At 48.4% G+C, this 14,146-nt stretch overlaps 1 protein-coding gene across 2 annotated transcripts in view; it reads right to left on the bottom strand.

The window, feature by feature from the left end:
- The window catches only part of SLC35F4 (solute carrier family 35 member F4), a 184,768-nt gene extending 175,334 nt beyond the window's left edge, over positions 1-9,434 (bottom strand). For both annotated transcript variants that reach the window (XM_048855213.2, XM_048855215.2), the window contains exon 1: positions 9,244-9,434. In XM_048855213.2, coding sequence (XP_048711170.1) covers positions 9,244-9,346 — 103 coding nt within the window. In that variant the 5' untranslated portion in view covers positions 9,347-9,434. The remainder of the gene's footprint in view (positions 1-9,243) is intronic.
- Between the last annotated feature and the right edge of the window lie 4,712 nt (positions 9,435-14,146).

Raw genomic sequence — 14,146 nt, 5'->3', positions numbered from 1 at the left:
GTGAGCTGCTCAGATATGATAGGAACAAGAGTCATAGAGATACCTAAGATAGACAGTGACACAGGCAACACACTTGAAGAGCCTTAAAATACCCTAAAAGAGAAACTGAGATTCCCCTCCCATTCTTTCAAACAACTTCATAGGTCAGCTTGGATTCTTCAGGGATGGCTCGGTGGCAACCAGTGATTTACCTCGGTCAACCTAAACACAGAAGTGTGCCCCCTGCACTCTATCGCCTCTATAGCGTTCCACTCAAAGCCATCTTTCACCGCTAACATTGAGATTAAACCACTCGTCAGACTGGTAACGTGGGCAACAAAAGGAAGTGTAAAAAAATTGGTGCCGGGGAAGGAAGAGCCTGTTTTAGCAGGACTGTTTGTTAATTCCAGCTGTAGACCAGGAAGCAGCTGGGGTTTTTTAAAGCGGTGATAAAGAGGTTGTATTTGCCTGGATGAGAAGCTGAATGCCTGTGGCCTTCACTCTTGAACGTCAATCATCATCTAAAAATCTCTAGCAGACTCTTATTTCGTTTCCTACAACTCCATCATTCTTGTGTTATACAAACCCTGTATATGAAGCAGGCTTTGCCTCCCTTAAGTGGGAAATACATCCCCATGCCGAGAGCCAGGGTAAAGCCCACATTGAGGGCACTCTGCATAGAAGTGAATTACACCCTTATTGAGTAGAATGGGTCCAGCGAATTCAGCCCTGTTTCTATTTGCAGATTATCCACAAAGAGACTGTGATTTTTACAGAGGTTTTCAGTATCCAACATCAGGTGTATGTGAACAAATTCCAGCCACTGGTGATTCAACAAGCAGCAAGTGGGTGAGCCAGAAAACCAGCCATTTGCCAAAAGCTTGCACAAAGATATGTTTGCATGAACAAATAGCTAATAAAAAGGGAACAAATTTAGATGAAGCAAACAGCTGCTCAGAATTCAACCCAGTGCTCCTAACCATGTTTGACAGTATTTGCCTGGGACTGCAGCCACCAGCAGAAGAGAAATGGAAAGGAGGTTTATGGGCAATATATCCAGGGGAATGGTGGGAGAAGAGAATTATGTGACTTCATAGCATGACCAGAGGAGCAGAGCAGAAGGGAACCAAGCAGCAGGAAAAGGGGAGAAGAGGACTAGGCAACACTGTTCAGAGGGAAGGAGGAGATGGGCAGAGGAGAATGAGCAGGGGACTAGAGAGGGGAGAGGGAGATGAACTGAAGAGTGAAAGTAGGGAAGGTGATTGATTTTACACAGAAAGCTTTTATCACATTAAAGACAGCTAGAGACACACAGCTAGAAGCAATTGCTGTAGGCACCAGAAGGGTGATGCAACTGTAAATGGGAGAGGAGGTTTGGTCCATGACAGTCCCTCCATCAAGATGCGGTATGTGCTGTACTCAGCTTCGAGATCCCCCTGCCTCGGTACTATACAAGACAGTTAACTCTGTTACTCTACAGTGTGATGCAATGTAACACCCATGAATATCCAGTGAGGAATGCAAATAAACATCCCACTGACCAAACTGAAAGGCAGCATTGTCTTTGAAAATGAGCAATACCTAAGTACCTTTAAAAATCTGGGTCTAGGTGACTTGGTCAGGGACACAAAGTACTTACTGAAGCCAAGCACTGAACCCTGATCACTTGGCTCCTAGTCTATAAGACTGAACCACAAGACCATCCTTCCTTTGAAGGGCTTTGAGTTCCTCAAATGAAAGACACTACCGAAGCATTATTATTAATACCAGAGTATCGTTCACAAGCACGTTCTTGAATACCACACACAAGACTCTAGCAGAGGTGCAGCAATATTACCAAATGCAACAACTACACAAAATATGGATTTATTACACTAAAAATGATGCGCACAGAACAGTCAGAATATGGTCAGTAAAGACTATCAATTTCATTCCTTTCACCTGTGAGAAACACTTTCATAATGTACTTCCACTTGGGGCTCTCAAGAGTTACATACGTTTTTCACATCTCGAAAGACAGATAATAATCACCCTCCTGGAAGAACCATCCCATCCCTTTTCTAGACTGCTACGGCAGCTTCTTTAGACTACACTTTGAATCAAAGATCACTTTTTCCTTTCATGCACAGAAATCTCAGATCTTAAAAAAAAAGATACATGTGTATCTGTTCCTGTTGTGCTTGTAAACGGGCTATAAGGTAATAGCTACACAGTCACATGTCCTGTACCGGGATCTCCACTTCATTCACTCAGAACTGATGGGATCTGTGAATTATGGGTTAGATCTTTGGCCCCGATGGCACCAAAAAAGCTGGAAAGTTGCCCTGATAGAGCAGCTCGGGATTCCCATGCGTTGGGGAATTTGTGGCCAGTGTCAAGAGGAAGAAACTATGGCTTGAAGGCTCTGACTTCACTGGAAATGCTACACCTGTGCCACGGTAGCGCTTCAGTGGAGACACTGACTACAGGGACGGGAGGGGTTCTCCTGTCCCTGTACTTTATCCAACTTCCCAAGAGGCAGTAGCTAAGTCAATGGAAGAGTTCTTCCATTGCCCTAGCACTCTCTACACCAGCGGTTAGGTTGGCTTAACGACGTCACTCAGGGGGTGGATATTTCATATCCCTGACCGCTGTAGCTGGGTTTACCTAACCTTTTATTGATCACCTGGCCTTAGTCATCTTTGCCCTATCTCAGGTCCTGCCCCATACATAGCTCAGCCAGACTTCTGTCATCTTCCAACAGTTTCAAAGGAGCTTTCTTTACAAATTCAATTAAACCACACAATCACATGTTCTGTATGCACTGAGTATCTTAAAATCATGCTTTGACAATAGAAGAGGGGTCTACAGAAAGTGTCAGGCTATTTCTAGAAAACAGATCAGGACTTCATTTTCCTCACTGAAAGTGGTGACCTGCCTGCAGGGCATGCCACTTGGTAAATGTCGAGATGTTCTTGTTCTGTCCTGTGCTTCTTACTATGGCAAAGCTATCGATACAGCTACTGTAATAGCCAGCAGACAATTCAGTGTGTTGTTTTGGAGTTTCTTTCTGCTTCGTGACTTCTTATTTTTAAAGGGTAAAAGCTGTGGGCTGGAACTGTAGAAGCTATGGCCCTGATTCAGCAAATCACTCAAGCAAGTGTGTAATCCCAACCTTATCCATCAAAGCACATGCTTAACGTTAAACGCAGGATTAAATCCAATTGGTTTAAAGTTAAGCATGTGCTTAAGTGCTTTGCTGAATCAGGGCTCAAATTGTCAAAGTAAATCACTAAAAACTGGAAGCTACTACATCAAGCTAACAAAATAAAGGGCTTTTTTTCTACATAGGCACGTACACACGGCCACGTTCATTCCTTCATCCCAGAGTGCTAGGTAAGGTCACGGTGCAGTGATCAAGCTACACAGTGAAGTGGTAGGTTTTAGAGTAACAGCCGTGTTAGTCTGTATTCGCAAAAAGAAAAGGCGTACTTGTGGCACCTTAGAGACTAACCAATTTATTTGAGCATAAGCTTTCGTGAGCTACAGCTCACTTCATCGGATGCATACTGTGGAAACTGCAGAAGACATTATATACACAGAGATCATGAAATAATACCTCCTCCCACCCCACTCTCCTGCTGGTAATAGCTTATCTAAAGTGATCACTCTCCTTACAATGTGTATGATAATCAAGTTGGGCCATTTCCAGCACAAATCCAGGTTTTCTCACCCTCCGTCCCCCCCCAACCCCCCCACAAACTCACTCTCCTGCTGGTAATAGCCCATCCAAAGTGACCACTCTCTTTACAATGTGTATGATAATCAAGGTGGGCCATTTCCAGCACAAATGGCCCACCTTGATTATCATACACATTGTAAAGAGAGTGGTCACTTTGGATGGGCTATTACCAGCAGGAGAGTGAGTTGGGGGGGGAAGACGGAGGGTGAGAAAACCTGGATTTGTGCTGGAAATGGCCCAACTTGATTATCATACACATTGTAAGGAGAGTGATCACTTTAGATAAGCTATTACCAGCAGGAGAGTGGGGTGGGAGGAGGTATTATTTCATGCTCTCTGTGTATATAATGTCTTCTGCAGTTTCCACAGTATGCATCCGATAAAGTGAGCTGTAGCTCACGAAAGCTCATGCTCAAATATAGTGAAGTGGTAGTAAGCCATATTCCGCATTCACTGTAAGAATCCAGGGAAAGTATTCAGCTGTGTATCCCATAAAGAGGACAGGACTGCTGCTGGTGGCACTGGACAGCTGCCTCCTCACGTGGTCCAGATGCTGCCAATCACCAGACATCCTGGCCCCACTGGCAGCTTGCCAAAAAATGTCTGCACACAGCAAAGCCCTATGGCATAATAATATGCAGCACATGGGCTGATGTCAATTGATATCCGGGGCGGGGGAGTGGCATATTCTGCTGCAGCATCTATATTCTTTCCAGATCCCTGTCAGCCAGCCCAGGTGGTTCAGACTCACCTACACACTGTTCATGCTGCAGGGTGCTCATTCCGCTCAGAGTGCATCTGCCGACCAGGATCCTAGCAGGGGCCCAGAGAACACCTGTCTGCAGCCCCTGTGGAGTCTTAGTCTCAGGTGGGGCTTGTGCTAAGAACTCTACAATAGACTCTTACTATCCTTAGGTGCTTAGATACTATAGTGATGAGCGCTATAAAAAGACCTAAGATAAACGGAGAGGTAACACACTGGTGAACATGAGGGTGACCAGCAGTCCAGTCGAAAAGGGGACCCGACAGTCCGGTCGGATCTACTGCAGGTGGGGGAAGCACCGAGTCAACACCTGCGCCAGCCCCTACTCAACCAAGGCCACCTCCTAGCTGCATCGGGCAGTTGCACCTCCCAGCCCCGCCTCTGGAAGCAAGTCCCTCCCAACCCACACAGGAGGGGAAAAGCAGCAAGTGATGGGGGGAGGGGAAAAGAGTAGTGACTGGGGGGTGGGGCCTCAGGAGGAAGGGGTGGGGCGGGGGCGGGGCCTCAGAGGAAGGGGCGGGGCAGGGGAGGTTCCATTTTTTATATATTACAATGTTTCTGTTTTTTATATATTACAAAGTTGGCGATTCTAGTGAACACGCTTGTCCATCTAGAAGGGATGGTTATTGTGTCTTCAGTTCTCCCTTTCCTTTCCCACCCTGCCTGCTGGTGTGCATTGCCTATCACTCAAGGTCAGAACCTGGGATCTCTTTTCTGGGCCAGTGCAACCACCGTGTAAAATGGACACTCGTACCCTTGCAAATCCTATAGGGACTTAACGGAAAAGAAGAGCAGCCTCTTCTTTAGCTTACTAGCCAGGGAGCTTTTACACACTTCTATACATTTTAAATTGGGGACTGATGGTATCAAGTTATACACAAATCACCTTATACACAGGAAGACATGGTATTAGTTTTTGGAAAGGGCCAATCCATATTGGGAGTAGGCGGGACAGAGAACTATCTTCTCTTATTCCTAAAAGAGGGGCCCAAGCTCTAGATGAGATCAACTACATACAGGCAGATGGGAAAACTCACCCCTGTAAATGAGTATATTCAGAAGGATCTCCATTTCTAATGCTACATTTCATGCAATGTAAACTTTTTGTAAAATGCGTATTTTAGCAAGGATCAAAATAAATTGCTATGAGTTAATGATAGCGTACAGCGCTGCTAGAATAAATAAAACCTATTACTTCTTTAGCTACCTTTTTAGAATGAATAGACAAAAGAAAAGTATCTAGTACTCTGCAGACTGATAGGACTGTCATATGCACATGCCCGTTTTCCATAGCTTCACGCTCATGTACTGTACCAGTTGGAGTAAAGACACTTCCTAGAAAATACTGTGTTTCTGCCTTTTTGTAAGATCAGCTATTATGTCACTCATTGATCTTCATCACTATATTTCACAGACATTATATCTTTATTTCATCTTCCCATTACTTCACACTGGAAATACACTCTGTTCTCTAGTGGATGAAATTCATCCCTGTCGTGTGGGCCAGCAAGAGGCCGAGGCACTATGCTTTACTTGGAGGGCTGAGAGTGAAATCCTGGATTCACTGAAGTCAATTTAGAATACCAATCTATTTGGTATCTCCATACTTCATATGTTTAATGTCTGGAGTCTCTGAATTACAGCTGTATAAACCAGTGCAAACTACAAAATACTCCCACCCACGATTTTCCAAAGTGGCTCGTGATTATGTTTGCGCCAAGATTTGAAGTCCCCCATCTTGAGGCACCCAAACTGCCGCTGATTTTTCAGAGCACCCCTCCTTTAAGATGTCTTACGTAAAATCACATTTCAGGTTGCAAATATCATGACTCTGGCTTAAAGATCACAAGCTTTTATTTAAAAATAGGGTTGTTTTTATTTGCTTTCTAGTTTTTGAGTATTTAGGTGAACTCAAGTCACGTTTTCAAGCTTTTCTCTGCAACCATGAGGACCAGAAGCTTATCTGGGTTTGTGACTTTCATTTTAAAAAACATTTCTCGCCTAAGCACCTGCTTCTAGTTCCTGGGGCGCTAAGAAAAACACCATATATCAAAAGGCTTGCAATGAAATCATGAGAGTTGGCAACACTAAACCTTGGCCTCCAAGCACGCTTTCTGAAATCTGTAAAGTGCAATTTGTAGGGTATTTAAGCCCCTGCTCTTGCACTGAGTGCAAGGCAGGAAACCCCCCCTGCACCCAGCCAAGGCCCCACCGACTTCAGCACCCTACCTATGCAGAATAGCAGAACCTAACTCAACCATGCATTTTGATACAGAATGTGCATACAAAAAGGCTATACTGCAGCAGATCTAAAACCCCTGTTTTGCTGCCAAAGCAAACCTGAGGCAAAGTGCTTAAGTCTTTACCCCCCTATTCATATTTAGCAAATCTCTCCATTGTCCTCCACTGGAGTTTTTTGCCATACTGCAGGAGTAGGCCCACCTTGATCTGATTTCACTGGTCAGTGGATGGAACCGTCACATTACTTCCACATGCTTTTATTCCTCTTTGGTGTGTCTTCCTAGCTACTCTTCAAAAAGTCCTGGCTCGGTTGTGTGACACATCAAATGACACATCAAATTGGTCATTTGATGTGTCACTGAATAAAATGCGGTGGGTTTATTCAGTTTGTTTGTTTCCCAGCTGCAGGCAACTTAAGAATTGTTTGCTATGTTTCACTGTCTGGCTAGTCTCTCTCATATCAAGTATAAAGCCTGTGAGCGCGTGTCTAGTATTGGCACTTTGTTGGTTGATCCTCGGTTTATTCTTGCCATTAAGGTGGCTGGCTGTGTTGTGCCTTGTAGAAGTGGTTGTCTTCTTTGATTCCACTGAGAGTTTAAATAGCCACAGAAAACAGATTGTTCTTTATTTTTTTTCCACTTCAATTTTTCCGTTCACAAATGCATTGGCCACTTCAAGGTTTTAGTCACTGCATTTTAAGTATCATGTGTGGCCATTTGAGCTTTTGCAAAATGCAAAATAATTATTAAACAATACAATTCTAATGTCAGGTTTCAGAGGAGCAGCCGTGTTAGTCTGTATCCGCAAAAAGAAAAGGAGGACTTGTGGCACCTTAGAGACTAACACGTTTATTTGAGCATAAGCTTTCGTGAGCTACAGCTCACTTCATCAGATATATGTGTAACTTTTGCACAGATAGAAAAAAGTGAATCACTTTTCATTAGATTAACTTCCGTTGTTTAAAAAAATAAATGATTCTAGAGAGCACTGGGACATTTATACTTTCACAGAAACCTTCTAAAGCTTTCCTGGCTGCCAAAACCCCACTGTTCTTAATTAAAAATGTCAAAAGCAAAAATGTTTAATTTCTACAAGGAGCACTTGCTTTAAGTTTTGCTCCTCCAGCTTAAAAAAAAAAAAAGCCTTCACCAGAGAAGTTTTATATTGAAGTAGCATGAAGAAAAATCACTCTGTAATTCATTACTTTTTTCTGGAAAAATCTAACCTTATACAATTAAGTTTTGTAAGGAAAATGAAGATTCTACCTGTCTTATGTTAAAACAGGGACTGGAGAGGAGTGATATATATTTAAACCTTCCCAAAACAACGTGAAATGCTAAAACTATTCTTTCAGAGCTTCACTCTCTGGACTGGGATTAGAGAGGTTTGTGGTACAATAACGACTTTCTTAGTCAAGCAAAATTCCCGCAGACTTCAGTGGGAGTTTTGCCCAAGTAATGACTGCAGGATTGAAGCGTTCAACACAGACAGGGCACACAGACTGTACAATCAACACTCCTTGCCTTCTTCTGAGCTCTGTCATTTTACCTGTGCTGCTGTGATTGCCTACTTAGCTGGCCTCCACAGTGCATTTGTTGTAGCAAATCAGGAACTAAATCCAGGATCTCTCAGTCCCTCATTTCAAAAAGCAAAACCAAACCCGCTTAGTTTACCTTGCTAATAAGTCAAGTATTCAGAGAAGAGAACAAATCACCTCGGTGCTACAGGCAGGTAAATTCTACAAGAATGACTTCCCTCTTCCAGAATATCGGACTGGATATGAAAGAGTGGCTCCAGACACCGCTGGGAACGAGAAACCCACTACACCTTACTGGTCCGTAAATATGAGGGATGGCTCTGCAGCAGCTCCAGGCATCACAAATCCCCGACAGCTTCAGAAATCCCATGGTCTAACTCACCGGAAAGGACAACGCTAACTGTACGGCAGCCTTATTTTTGGTGGGGGGAAAGACGGGGGGGAGACTTTTAAAATCCCATCTGACTTTTAAGAGTGTGTGTGGAAGGGGGGTATCTTTTAGGCGAGCAGCATCACATGCCGTCTACCCAGGAGAGGCGGCTGTTGAGATCCTCCTGAGTAACGAAACGGGGGTGACACCGTTTGTGGGTGAGGAGCCCCCCGGCACAGCCGCAGGGTTGCCGGGCTCCCTCCACGCCTGCCACGGTCCGGCTCACACACGAGATCAAAGCAAAGCCCCACCGCGCGGACACAACCTCGCGGAGGGACCCAGCCAGCCCCGGGCTGCCCTGCAAGCAACCCCCAGCGCCCCCCTCGCATCCCTCCCCTCGAAAATCACGCTCCGAGGCAGCCTGTCCAACACACACACACACCCCCCCTCCATTTGCAAGCGCCGGCCAAACTAGCCCCCTGGTTTCCTTTGCAACCCCCCAGGCTGGGAGAGAGGCACTTGCCAAAACCCACGGCTGCTCCTGCTTCTTTGCCACGCCGCCCCCCCCCCCGGGGGAAAATCCGCCCCCCACGCCGGGGGCGAGCGGGGAGGGGGCGAGGCGGGGGTCTTACTTTTCTGGCTGGAGTAGCCGGGGTAATAGCCATAGTAGCCCGTGATCCGTAAGATCCTGTCCTCGATGGTGGCCACCCCGTTGGGCGCTGCCTTGACATCCATGGGGAGCGGCTGGGGGGCAGCTGCGGAGGCTGCTGCGGCTGCCGCAGCTCCTGGTGCAGCCGGGGCTCTGGCTCCGCCGCCTGGCGCAGGACGGGCTCCCCCCGCACCGCGGCGGCCGCCGCCGAGCCAGCCTCCCCCGCCGCCGCCAAGCGTCCTGCGGCTCCGCTTCGGCCACGGCGGGCCCGGGCGCGGGGAGAGGCTCGCTCGCCGCTGAGCCACGGCTCGTCCCGCTGCTGGGGGGCTCGAGCAGCGGGGGGGCAGGGAGTGGGGGGAGGAACACGGGGGTCAGAGGGTGGGGGCAGGGGCGCAGGGAGTGGGGGGAGAAGTGTGGTGGGATGGGACAGCAGGGAGGTTGGGGGCAGGAACACGTTGGGGGTGAGGGGGTGGGGGGCAGGGGGCAAGAATACATTGGGGGTCAGAGGGTGAGGGGCAGGGGGGCTGAAACACCAGGGGGGCAGGGAGTGGGGGGAGGAAAGCGGCGGGATGGGGCAGCAGAGGGGTGGGGGGCAGGAATACATTGGGGGTCAGACGGTGGGGGGGCAGGGGCGCAGGGAGTGGGGGGAGAAGTGTGGTGGGATGGGACAGCAGGGAGGTTGGGGGCAGGAACACATTGGGGGTGAGAGGGTGGGGGGCAGGGGGCAGGAATACATTGGGGGTCAGAGGGTGGGGGGCAGGGGGGCTGAAACACCAGGGGGGCAGGGAGTGGGGGGAGGAAAGCGGCGGGATGGGGCAGCAGAGGGGTGGGGGGCAGGAATACATTGGGGGTCAGACGGTGGGGGGGCAGGGGCGCAGGGAGTGGGGGAGAAGTGTGGTGGGATGGGACAGCATGGGAGGTTGGGGGCAGGAACACATTGGGGGTGAGAGGGTGGGGGGCAGGGGGCAGGAATACATTGGGGGTCAGAGGGTGGGGGGCAGGGGGGCTGGAGCACCAGGAGGGCAGGGAGTGGGGGGAGGAGTGCGGTGGGATGGGGCAGCAGGAAGGTTGGGGGCAGGAACACATTGGGGGTCAGAGGCTGGGGAGGCAGGAACATGTTGAGGATGAGAGGTTGGGGTCTGGAACACTTTGGAGGTGAGGAGGCTTGGACAGCGGGGAGACTGGTGGTCATGTGCTTTTTGAGGCCATCATCCAGCCCATAGGTCACTCAAGCGGCTGCTCTTTCCCTGTGTGCCCCCCATTCTGGGCAGGAAGGGAGCAGGGTCTTACTGTGCATGGAAAATGTAAGGGAAGCCTTTGCTCCTTTCCTCCACCCAACCCTTGAATTGAAAGGGTCAGGAGCCTAGTTCTTTGCTACCCTCCACCCCATTCCCAGTTCTGTGATCACAGCTGGTATAGAGAGGGTGGGACGTCACAGGGAAATTCATGAGTGTAAAGGCAGAGGCATGACATTTGCTTGGTCTGCTGCCCAGGCCAGGTGTACTATCAACTTCCCTTCCAAATTGCATGTGAGCCCCTCTCCTGCTTCTTGGATCTGCCCCCAGTGTAGGCTGTGAGGAGGGGACAGAGGATTTCAGTCCTCCCCACAAAGCAGCAGTGCTCTCCCCCTCCCCTGGATTTGGGGCACATTTTGGGAGACTTCGGGCTCCTCTACCTTGCCCAACTCAGATTTGTTTGGTTCTTGTCTCCACTGGGGTCCTCTTTTGTGCAGTCAGATCTGCACCCCAAAGCATCTCCTTTTGGTAGGATCAGCTCCTTATCCTTGGGGAATCTTGGCTCTTCTGAATCACTCTCCATGTGTCTTGTTGATATCAGGGGTGAATCCTGTAGCCCCATTCACTCTTTAGCCAATGGAGTCAATGTTGGGGGTGGATGGGGAGGGAGTTATAGGATCTGACCCTAAACCCGCTAACCAGATGAGCAGAGTGTGGTGTATTGCAAACTGTTAAAATTGTAAGCTGACATTTTAAATTCTTTGAGGTTTTCCTGGTCCTGCCTGCAGGGTAGGGGGCTCTGGAGGGAAGCCTAGGTCTAGCAGCAGTCCATCTGGAGAAAGTCAATTCTAAAGCAAGGTGAAGTGAGTTGTACTTTGCTGCCTTAGGGAGCAGCCTGCTTTATCTCTCTCTGTTTTTGGTTCTTGTGCATTAGGGTTCTGGATTCTAAAAAGTGAAATAGTACTATGTTGCAACCTCCCAGAAAGAGTATTTTATGTTTTTGTCTAATATCTCTGTTTGTATGCCATGAACATCACATGGAGAGTATATAAAAAGATAGGGCTGGATTAACCAGAACAGTTTAGCACCTTCTATCATTTGATCTTTTTCCTCCCTTTGGTCTAGATGGTGCCCTTAGGCACAGCCTGGAGCAAGGGTTGGTACATAGACTGCACCATCCCAGGAACAAACCCAGGCGGCACTGTGTCCTAGGCCTTGTCTATACTTAAAAGTTTTGCCAGCATCACTATATCAGTTAGGAGTTTAAAAAAAATCACCACCCTAGCTGACAGAGCTATGCCAACCTAAGCCCTCGTGTAGATGCAGTCAAAGTGGCAAAACTGATCGACGGGGCCCACCAGCGGGCGGAAGTCCTGGGGGGGCAAGGAGCTGATCGGCGGGGCTGCCAGTGTGTGCTGAGCACCCACTATTTTTTTTCCATGGGTGCTCCAGCCCCAGAGCACAGCACGGAGTCGGCGCCCCTGGCATATCTATACTGGCATACTCTGTCCAACGAACACAGGGCCTTTGAGACATAATGGCTCCCGTGCTCCCTTCTTGCTTTGGGCCAGGGAGCAGTGTTACAGCCCTTTACCAAGTGCCGCATAGCTTAAACCAGTGTAAGACCAGAAGGGATCATCTAGATCTCTCTCTCGTGCACGTATCCAGACGTTAGAACTCGATGTCCCAGTGCTATAACCGGAGGACAGCCTCAGCAGCAAGGGAGGCTCAGCTCTGTAAACTGCCCTCCAGCTGTCAGGCTGGGCACTCACTTTTCCACTGCATGAGTTGTTGTCTGCAGGACTGCCCCACAGCCACGTGTGGGGAGGAAACCAGGCCAAGCTGGTGCATAGTTGCACCAATTCTGTGTGAGCCCGAGAGTAGCCTGTTGAGCCTGGTCCGGGATGTGTCAGCAAGTGGCAAGGAGACAGGTGCGGCAAGGGACTCCTGAATTTACGCAGCATCTGCCTACACTTAAAACGCTACAGTGGCATAGCTTCAAACGCTGCAGAGCTTCAGCATAGACACTCGCTACAGTGATGGGAGGGGTTCTCACCTCACTGTAGTTAATCCACCTCCCCCAGAGGCGGTAGCTAGGTCAATGGAAGAATTCTTCCATCAACCTTGCACTGGGGGTTAGGTCTACATAGCTAAGTCTCAGCTGTGGATTTTTTCACACCCGAGAAACATAGGTATGCCGATGTAAGTTATCAGTGTAGACCAGGGCATAGTGTGTTAGATTCCCCCCCACCCCCGCTTCCCCTTTGTGAGGGTGTAGTTTTCAGCTCCCTGGCCATGCTGATCGTCTGTGCATGGTAAAGAGCTTGTAGTATGAGCTGCCGTAGCAAAGGGGTGTCGCGAGATCAGCTGCGGTGTCACACTCAGGTCTGCAGGAGTGGGGAGCAAGTCTACTGCCTTCACATGGTGCCTCCCCCCATCACTAACTAAAAGTAAAACTAAAGTACACAAAATGCAGATTTGGAGCTCGAGTTCTCATCGTAAAAAGTGAAAGAAAAATACAGCCCCCAGGAGTCCTCCAGTGGGGTCCCTTTCAGGGCCAGTATCCCAAACCCTCGCCCTGGGGCTGGCTCGCAAGGTGCTGTACCTCAATACTGAGGGAATCTCAGCAGCCAAGAGGGATGTCCTCCAGCTGGCCGTAGACCATGAAGCACGTCACCTTGCATCAAGAAACACACTATTACTGACACTCAACTCTCAAGTCCTGGCTTTGCTGTCATGTGTATCACATAGTCGGACCTCCTGTGTTTCATAGATCTTTACATTCAGCCAGTTACCCCTGTGTTGAGCCCAGCAATTTGTGTTTGGCCCATGACTGTCTTCCAGAAAGGAATTAGTCTTGATCTGACAACATCAAGAGATGAAGAATTCACCACTTCCCTTGGCAGTGTGGTGCAATGGTTACTTGCCCTCAGTGATAAAAATGTGGTTTTTTAGGTCTCATTTCTGGCTTCAACTTCCAGCCATGGGTTCTTGTTCTGTTTTTCTCTTCCAGATTAAAAAGGCCTTTAGGTACCCCATATTTTCTCCCCACAAAGTAATCAAGTCACCACTCAGTTGTCTTTTTGATAAACTAAACAGATTGAGCGTTTCAAGACTCACTGTCAGGCATTTTCTCCTGCCCTCAAATCATTTTCCTCTCTCTTTTCTGTACCCTCCCTGCACTACTCCCCACCTCACATCCCTCCAGGAGCTGGTGCATGGGGAGGGAGGTGGAGTCACTTCCCATTTACAGTGCCAGGCTTCCAGCCCCTGCTCTTCACAGCAGGATGCCCATCTTATGTAGCCAGGCAGGGAAGTGGGCTCTGAGGGCCTTAATTCCCCACCCCCTCTGCATGGCCACGTAAAATGGGGCCACAATACAGGCCTTTTATAAGCCCAAACAAATAGATGTGTAAAAATAGCCACTGCACTAAGGTGACCAGATGTCCCGATTTTATAGGGACAGTCCTGATATTTGGGGCTTTTTCTTACATAGGCTCCTATTACCCCCCACTCCAGTCCTGATTTTTCACATTTGCTGTCTGGTCACCCTACACTGCACTCACTTAACACACAAAAGTTTGTAGGTATTCATTCGATGGTTAATGTTAGTACAGGGCTTTGAAGATTGGAATTGTTTGTGTGTGAATG

The sequence above is a fragment of the Caretta caretta genome, chromosome 6 (genome assembly GCF_965140235.1).
Source record: "Caretta caretta isolate rCarCar2 chromosome 6, rCarCar1.hap1, whole genome shotgun sequence".
Lineage (NCBI taxonomy): Eukaryota > Metazoa > Chordata > Testudines > Cheloniidae > Caretta > Caretta caretta.
The sequence above is the reverse complement of the archived record's forward strand: the minus strand, read 5'-3'. Positions and strand labels throughout refer to the sequence as shown.